This window comes from Babylonia areolata, chromosome 31 (genome assembly GCF_041734735.1).
Source record: "Babylonia areolata isolate BAREFJ2019XMU chromosome 31, ASM4173473v1, whole genome shotgun sequence".
Classification (NCBI taxonomy): domain Eukaryota; kingdom Metazoa; phylum Mollusca; class Gastropoda; order Neogastropoda; family Buccinidae; genus Babylonia; species Babylonia areolata.
The window spans coordinates 8,471,330-8,481,864 of NC_134906.1; the positions used below are offsets into that span (position 1 = coordinate 8,471,330).

The 10,535-nt window shown below is 45.3% G+C and overlaps 1 protein-coding gene across 1 annotated transcript; it reads right to left on the reverse strand.

Moving 5' to 3' along the window:
- Positions 1 to 890: 890 nt before the first annotated feature.
- LOC143276242 (uncharacterized) lies at positions 891 to 10,180 on the reverse strand. Its single transcript, XM_076580717.1, has 4 exons — positions 10,140 to 10,180; positions 6,820 to 6,947; positions 2,707 to 2,874; positions 891 to 1,076 (listed from the first exon to the last, which is right to left on the reverse strand). Exons 1-4 carry the CDS (start codon positions 10,169 to 10,171, stop codon positions 979 to 981), a joined length of 426 nt encoding a protein of 141 aa, XP_076436832.1. The 5' UTR covers positions 10,172 to 10,180; the 3' UTR covers positions 891 to 978.
- Positions 10,181 to 10,535: the final 355 nt, after the last annotated feature.

The window sequence follows — 10,535 nt, forward strand, 5'->3', positions numbered from 1 at the left end:
GCATCAGTTCCACCCGGAAATATCTGTCCATTGATGCAACATCTAGACTTGTCGTTTCTCTCATTCTCTCTCGCTTTGACTACTGTAACTCTCTATTGTCTGGTTTGCCTGCTTCATCCATTCAGTCTCTTCAGCGCATACAAAACTCTGCTGCCCGACTCGTCCTCAGAAAGAAAATATCTGAGCACATCACTCCTCTTTTGCAATTATCTCCACTGGCTCCCTGTCTCACACAGAATAAAATACAAGATCAGCACTTCCTATCTCTGCGGCTGCCTTCACCACTACACTCCATCTCGTTCACTACGATCGGCGTCGGATCCAATCTGTTTACGCACACCCAGATTCAAACACTCGACTGTTGGCCGCCGTTCTTTCTCTGTCTCTGGACCTTGCAATTGGAATGAACTTCCTCTTTCGCTTCGTCAAGTCTCCACACTCAGCTCTTTCAAGTCTGGCCTTAAAACCCACCTCTTCCCAAAATAGCCTCCTTTCCCTGCCTCTTCCTTGTCTTCAGTTTCTCCAGTTTTAGAGTTATGCATGCGTATGAATGACTGGTGAGAAAGCGCTTTGATTTGTCTCTGCACAAGATTCAGCGCTATATAAATACAATTATTATTATTTATTATTATATAAGACAGTGCCAGAGGTCAGTGTCAAAGGTCAGTGTCAAAGGATAGTGCCGGAGGTCAGGGTCAAAAGTGAGTGTCACAGGACAGTGTCACAGATCACTGTAGAGGTCAGTGTCAACGGATAGAGTTGACCGAACAATTCACAACCTGAACTCACGTTTATTTTCTTCTTCTGATTTTTATTGTATCAAGACGAAAGGAAAGCAAAAGGAAGCAGAAGTTTGATAATTCACAGAGCTCATTATACGAAAGGTATGATACGACGGACTTGGAACATAGCTTCGAAGTGTCCGCAGGCACGTGGTCATCTGAAAGGAAGTGTGATTGGCGGGTGTGGTCACGTGGTTCAGTTGTTGTCCAGGTGGATTTCCACAGTGTCTGGAGCATCGAGTCTGAGGTCTCCCCACTGGGTGAGGAACTCGTTCAGGTCCACCAGGTTGTTGCCTGTCACATCACATCACACACACACACACACACACACACACACGCACGCACACACACACACACACACGCACGCACGCACGCACACACACACACACACGCACACACACACACACACATGCACACGCACGTACACACACACACACACACACACACACACACGCACGCACACACACACACACACACACACACACGCACACACGCACACACACACAGAACGCAGGAACGCAGGAAGTTTAATGCGAAGGCCACCAGATATACACATGAGATGTCCAGAGATGGACACAGACAGATAGATAGACACAGACATAGAGGTGGACACAGACAGAGAGACTGACAGAGATATTCTTCCTCTTCTTCGTTCGTGGGCTGCAACTCCCACGTTCACTTGTATGAAAACAGGTGGGATTTTACGTGTATGAACATTTTTACCCCGCCATGTAGGCAGCCATACTCTGTTTTCGGTGATGTGCATGCTGGGTATGTTCTTGTTTCCATAACCCATCGAACGCTGACAGGGATTACAGGTTCTTTAACGTGCGTATTTGATCTTCTGTTTGCGTATACACACGAATGGGGTTCAGGCACAAGCAGGTCTGCACATATGTTGACATGGGAGATGGGACAAAATCTCCACCCTTTACCCATCAGGCGCCGTTACCGAAATTCGAACCCGGGACCCTGAGATTGTACGTCCAACGCTTTAACCACTCGGCTATTGCGCCCGTCACAGAGAGAGAGAGAGAGAGAGAGAGAGAGAGAGAGAGAGAGAGAGAGAGAGATTGAAACAGACATAGAGATGGACACAGACAGAGAGATGGACACAGAGGTGGACACAGAGGTAGACACAGACAGAGAGATGGACACAGACAGAGAGACGGACACAGACAGAGGTGGACACAGAGAGAGGTGGACACAGAGAGATGGACACAGACAAGACATGGACACAGACAGAGAGATGGACACAGACAAAGAGATGGACACAGAGATGGACACAGAGAGAGAGACGGACACAGAGAGAGGTGGACACAGACAGAGGTGGACACAGACAGAGAGATGGACACAGAGAGAGGTGGACACAGAGAGATGGACACAGAGGTGGACACAGACAGAGAGATGGACACAGAGAGAGGTGGACACAGACAAGACATGGACACAGACAGAGAGATGGGCACAGGCAGAGAGACGGACACAGAGGTGGACACAGACAGAGAGATGGACACAGAGAGAGGTGGACACAGACAGAGAGATGGACACAGAGAGAGGTGGACACAGACAGAGGTGGACACAGACAGAGAGATGGACACAGAGAGAGGTGGACACAGAGAGATGGACACAGACAGAGAGATGGACACAGAGGTGGACACAGACAGAGAGATGAACACAGAGAGAGGTGGACACAGACAAAACATGGACACAGACAGAGAGATGGGCACAGAGGTGGACACAGACAGAGAGATGGACACAGAGAGAGGTGGACACAGACAAGACATGGACACAGACAGAGAGATGGACACAGAGAGAGGTGGACACAGACAAGACATGGACACAGACAGAGAGAACGGACACAGACACAGAGATCCAGAAGGTCAACACTGAGAGAGAGAGAGAGAGACCCCCCAACAACCCTCACCATCCATATCGAAGTAAGCGAAGATTGCGGGCAGGTCGGCTGCAGTGATGGCTCCATCGTCGTTGGTGTCGGCCCTCCCGAACAGCGTCTCTGCCTGCTGGCTGTTGCCCAGGTGGAACACGTCCCTCCAGTCAGCCACGAACTCCGCCTTACTGATGCTGCTGTCACCTGCACACACACACACACACACACACACACACACACACACACACACACACACACACACACACATACACACACACACACACACACACACACACACACACACACACACACACACACACACACACACACACACACACACACACACACACACACACACACATACACACACAAGCGCGCACTTGCACGCGCGCACATGCACATGCACACGCACACTTCACACACACACACACACACACACACACACACACACACACACACACACAAAAGCGCACTTGCACGCGCGCACATTGCACACGCACACTTTACACACACACACACACACATACTTAAATTTTTTTTTTAAACTCACTTGTGTAAACAATGTGTCTATTTAAAAATCACGTGTTCGGTTGTCAGTGTCTGTGTGTGTGTGTCTGTGACTGTGTCCGTGTGAGAGAATCGTAAGAACTTCCACCAAGATTACCAGGGCTGATCTACCTTCTCACATCCAGCTTTTGGGATTTTCGAGATGCTCCCCTCTGGCAGACGGTACAGAAGTATAAGGACGAAAACAATCGCTTCGCCAATAGCTTTTCCCCCAAAGCAGTCAATGCCCTGTCTCTTGAACAAATCCAGTGTGATAAATAGAATTGTGCAACCAACAACCATCTACCTGAACATCTAGTCATCAGCCCCATCCACATGTAATATGCAGCTTCTGTTCAAACATGTGTGTGTGTGTGTGTGTGTGTGTGTGTGTGTGTGTGTGTGTGTGTGTGTGTGTGTGTGTGTCTGTACAGTGCGTGCAGTGATTTTATGTCTACTGTCTCTTTCACAAACACAGGTGCACCACAAGGTACAGTCCTCTCGCCTTTTCTTTTTACCTTGTATACGGCTGAATGCAGAAGTCTGACCAATTCGTGTCCCCTCGTTAAGTTTGCAGATGACTCCGCACTGACAGGACTTATTACTGATGACGATGACACTGACTACCGAAGAGAAATTGACAGGTTTGTGAACTGGTGTGAAGAAAATTTCCTTGAGCTGAATGTTGGCAAAACCAAAGAGCTTGTAATCGACTTCAGAAAAAAGAAATCAACTTTAAGTAAAATCATCACAAAAAATGAAGTGGTCGAACAAGTAGACTCTTACAAATATCTCGGTGTGATAATCGACAATAAGCTGTCTTGGAATGAAAACTCAACTGCACTCATTAAAAAGAGCAACAGTCGCATGTACTGTCTTAGAAAAATGAAATCTTTTAATGTATGCAAGCAGATGCTCCAAATGTTTTACACATCTGTTGTCTGTAGTGTTTTAACATACGGAGCCGTGTGCTGGGGGGGAAACCTGACCAAACATGACAAAGACAGGTTGGAAAAAGTCATTAGGAAAGCGGGTGGGGTGGTGGGTATAAGACAAGACACCTTTAGCGACATGCACAATAGAAAACTGACTGACAGACTAATAACAATTTTGACCGACGTAAGACACCCACTACATGATGACATTAATAGCAGAAGGTCAGACATAAGTGGTAGGTTTAGAGCTCCACGCGCAAGAACATCTCGATACATTAATTCATTTATTCCTACAGCCATTCGCGCACACAATCAAAACATCCAATACACTAAGTGAACCCTCCCACCCCCCAAGCCCCCTCGCCACAGCAACACCTGAACTTCACCAGCAGACGAGTGTATGGGAGCAGACATTATGCGTGCATGTGGGACTGAGCGGGTGAGCACGGGCAAGCAAGCATTTGTGTGTGTGTGTGATCGGAAGTGATTTTTAAATATTTTCTTATTTTACTTGGATTTCATGTATCTTAATGTTAATGTTCTAATCTTATTGGCGTGACATATGTTATGTGCATGCATACGTTGTTTGTGTGTGTGTGAGTGTGTGTGTGTGCGTGTGTGTGTGTGTGTGTGTGGGTGTGTGTGTGTGCATTTTACTTATATATACGATTTATTCCCTTGATGTTTTTATTTATGTATTGTTGTACAATACCTTATGGTCTTAACGTGTGTGTGTGTGTGTGTGTGTGTGTGTGTGTGTGTGTGTGTGTGTGTGTGTGTGTGTGTGTGTGTGTGTGCATGTGTGTGTGTGTGTGTGGGTGTGTGTGCGTGCGTGCGCGCATGTCATTTTTAGTAATCTTATGCCCTTTTTTGTTGTTGGATGTTTTCATTTGTTAATATTGTTGTGCAATACCCTACTGTCTTAACATGAGTATGTGTGTGTGGGGAGTGGGGGGGTTAGTATATCGTCAGCTATTGGGAATTCTTATTTGACTAGTTTTAATCTCTTCTTATGTTGCGCATGATTTTATGCCAGTGTTTACAATGAGCCTGTGATTGCACAACTTAATTTCCATGTGGATTAATAAAGTGTTTTTGATTTTGATTGATTGATTGCATGCGTGAGTATGCACAAGTTTTTATATTGATATGCACTTGTATATATCTTATTTCTACTGTATCTGTGTTTGTGTATGATTTTCGATTTATGTTCTATCTTATGTACCATCCCACCCAATATTCCTTGTGATCCTGGTACACTTGGTAATAAAGACATATTCTATTCTATTCTATCAGTTTAACGTAGACAAACACATTGGAATAGATCAAAAGATGGAATTGTGATGATTCTGCCAGTATATGATACTTGCAGTTTACTGATCCAACAAAAGAGAAATTTAATTTAATACGGTGCATCAGAAGCACACATTTCAGCTCACCCATTGGCTTACAGCAACACTAGTTGTGGAGTGGTTGTTGTTAAATGTAAGCTTAGCGTCAGTTGAAATCTTTACACTGACAAACAATTAAACTAAAATCAAATATGCTTCTAACTGACTAAAGTGTGTGTGTAAGCATAACATATATAACATCGCAGTGAACGATACAGAGACTTGATTTAATAGATGTTTAGAGAATAGGTTTAGAATGGGCTTTGCATCCAAACCGGGAATGGCGTCACACATTCTGTGGCGGTTTGATGCAAAAAAAGGCGTCTGCTATAGCTCAGCTTTCAGCTTGTGCTGTGAGTTGAGCCACAGTTAGTAGCCAGCTGAGCACTTGGCTACACACACACACACACACACACACACACACACACACACACACACACACACACACACACATATATATATATATATATATATATATATATATATATATATATATATATATATATATATATATATATAGGCACTCCTTCTTCCCTTTAGCTGTCTGCCTGTGGAACCAGATTCCAGATCACATAATCTCAGCCATTTCCCCTCAGTCTTTCAAGACCAGGATTGAGGCCTGGCTGCGAGCCCCAGGCACAGTATAGCTACAGGACAGGATGTTTCTTTGTATTTTGTCTTTTTTTATATATATGATTTTGACTGATGCTGTGTCGGGCCCGGGTTCCCCTGGCTGAACTAGGGGCCTTAACGGTCGTACACAGACATCAGTCACCTAGAGCATACCCCCCTATTGTGGATTGTTGCCGTGTGTAGGGATTACCACAGGATTATAGACAGGCAGAGTAGCGTATATGGATTTGTCCGAACGCAGTGACGCCTCCTTGAGCTACTGAAAACTGAAAAACTGAAACTATAGACAAGACAACACACACACACACACACACACACACACACACACACACACACACACACACACACACATATATATATATATATATATATATATGTCCATTCTTCCATCCCATAGACAGACAAGAAAGACAGACAGACAGACACATACATACATACATATATACATCCATCCATCCATACAAACATAAGTACAGAACACAGACAGACAGACGGACAGACAGACAGACAGACGGAGAAGGAGAGAAAGACAGAGAGGTAGAGATAGATGGAGGGAGAAAGAGAGAGAGACAGAGACAGGGACGTGGGGAGAGAGGCCAAACCAGAGATGAGAGGAAGAAGTGGGAGGGGAAAGTATGGCTGACCGTCTGTGTCAAAATCCAGAAAGATAGTCTGCAGATCTCCTTCAGTCAGCTGACCGTCCCCGTCCTTGTCTGCCTGAGCGAACAGCAGGGCTTCCTTCTGGGGCTCTGAGCTGGTGTGCACCACAGGGCTGTCACACACACACACATACACACACACACACGCACGCACGCACACACACACACACACACACACACACACACACACACACACACACACACACATACACACACACACACACACACACACACACACACACACACACTTAGCGAAAAGCGAGGCTTCCTTCTAGGGCTCTGAGCTGGTCTGCACCACACGGCTGTTCCCCCGCCCCCTCCCTCTCACAAACACACGGATACACATACACACACACCCTCACACAAACACACACCCCCTCACACACACACACACACACACACACACACACACACACACGCACACACACGCACACACACACACACGTACGCAAGCACACTCACACTCACATGCACACACACCATCACCACCAATGCAGCTCATCACATCTGACCATCACACAGACATGCATACGCAATCCTACAGACAATCCTACAGACAATCCAACATACCACAGAGCAGACAATCCTGCAGAAAACCCTACACACCACAGAACAGACAATCCTACAGACAATCCAACATACCACAGAACCGACAACCCTACAGACATTCCTACAGACAATCCTACAGACAATCCAACATACCACAGAGCAGACAATCCTGCAGAAAACCCTACACACCACAGAACAGACAACCCTACAGACAATCCTACAGACAATCCAACATACCACAGAACAGACAACCCTACAGACAATCCAACATACCACAGAACAGACAATCCTACAGACAATCCAATATACCACAGAACAGACAATCCTACAGACAATCCTACAGACAATCCTACAGACAATCCAACATACCACAGAACAGACAATCCTACAGACAATCCAACATACCACAGAACAGACAATCCTACAGACAATCCAACATACCACAGAACAGACAATCCTACAGACAATCCAACATACCACAGAACAGACAATCCTACAGACAATCCTACCGACAATCCAATATACCACAGAGCAGACAATTCTGCAGACAATCCAATATACCACAGAACAGACAATCCTACAGACAATCCAACATACCACAGAGCAGACAATCCTGCAGACAATCCAATATACCACAGAGCAGACAATTCTGCAGACAATCCTACATACCACAGAACAGACAACCCTACAGACAATCCAACATACCACAGGGCAGACAATTCTTCAGACAATCCAATATACCACAGAACAGACAATCCTACAGACAATCCAATATACCACAGAACAGACAATCCTACAGACAATCCAACATACCACAGGGCAGACAATTCTTCAGACAATCCTATATACCACAGTACAGACAACCCTACAGACAATCCTAGAGACATACCTACATACAATCCTACAAACAATCCAACATACCACAGAACAGTCAACCCTACAGACAATCCTAGACACAATCCTACATACAATCCTACAGACAATCCAATATACCACAGAACAGACAATCCTACAGACAATCCTACCAACAATCCAACATACCACAGAGCAGCCAACCATACAGACATTCCTACAGATAATCCTACATACCACAGAACTGACAAACCTACAGACAACCCTAGAGACAATCTAACATACCACAGAACAGACAATCCTAGAGAAAATCTACATACCACACAGCAGACAATCCCACAGAGAATCCTACATAGCACACAGCAGACAATCCCACAAACAGCACTACATACCACACAGCAGACAATCCCACAGACAGTACTACATACCACACAGCAGACAATCCCACAGACAGTACTACATACCACACAGCAGACAATCCCACAGACAATCCTACATACCACACAGCAGACAATCCCACAGACAATCCTACATACCACACAGCAGACAATCCCACAGACAATCCTACATACCACACAGCAGACAATCCCACAGAGAATCCTACATACCACACAGCAGACAATCACACAGAGAATCCTACATACCACACAGCAGACAATCACACAGAGAATCCTACATACCACACAGCAGACAATCCCACAGACAATCCTACATACCACACAGCAGACAATCCCACAGACAGCGCTACATAACACACAGCAGACAATCCCACAGACAATCCTACATACCACACAGCAGACAATCCCACAGACAGCACTACATACCACACAGCAGACAATCCCACAGACAATCCTACATACCACACAGCAGACAATCCCACAGACAATCCTACATACCACACAGCAGACAATCCCACAGACAATCCTACATACCACACAGCAGACAATCCCACAGACAGCGCTACATAACACACAGCAGACAATCCCACAGACAATCCTACATACCACACAGCAGACAATCCCACAGAGAATCCTACATACCACACAGCAGACAATCCCACAGAGAATCCTACATACCACACAGCAGACAATCCCACAGAGAATCCTACATATCACACAGCAGACAATCCCACAGACAGCACTACATACCACACAGCAGACAATCCCACAGACAATCCTACATACCACACAGCAGACAATCCCACAGACAATCCTACATACCACACAGCAGACAATCCCACAGACAATCCTACATACCACACAGCAGACAATCCCACAGACAGCGCTACATAACACACAGCAGACAATCCCACAGACAATCCTACATACCACACAGCAGACAATCCCACAGAGAATCCTACATACCACACAGCAGACAATCCCACAGAGAATCCTACATACCACACAGCAGACAATCCCACAGAGAATCCTACATATCACACAGCAGACAATCCCACAGACAGCACTACATACCACACAGCAGACAATCCCACAGACAATCCTACATACCACACAGCAGACAATCCCACAGACAATCCTACATACCACACAGCAGACAATCCCACAGACAATCCTACATACCACACAGCAGACAATCCCACAGACAGCACTACATACCACACAGCAGACAATCCCACAGACAGCACTACATACCACACAGCAGACAATCCCACAGACAATCCTACATACCACACAGCAGACAATCCCACAGAGAATCCTACATACCACACAGCAGACAATCCCACAGACAATCCTACATACCACACAGCAGACAATCCCACAGACAATCCTACATACCACACAGCAGACAATCCCACAGACAACACTACATACCACACAGCAGACAATCCCACAGACAGTGCTACATACCACACAGCAGACAATCCCACAGACAATCCTACATACCACAGGGCCAGCAGAAAAATGAAAGTGTTCATCTTGACCGGGTGATCTGCGGCAAAACATTTTTTTAAATTTAAAAAAAAAAAATTTACCTCGTCAGTCTGAATTATAGATTAATTCATCTTTTGGTTCGTCCATCCATCCACTTATCCATCTAGATATGTACGTATGTATGTATTTTACATTGATTCACTCAGTAACATTCGTTTATAAATACATTGTTTTGCTCAACCATACCCCCTTTCTGTCAGTCTATCAACCTATTCTACCAACCTGTTTGTCTTCCTGTCAGTCTGTCAATCTATTCTACCAACCTGTTTGTCTTTCTATCAAAATGTCAATCTATTTTACCAACCTGTTTGTCTTTCTATCAGTCTGTCAACCTATTCTAGCAACCTG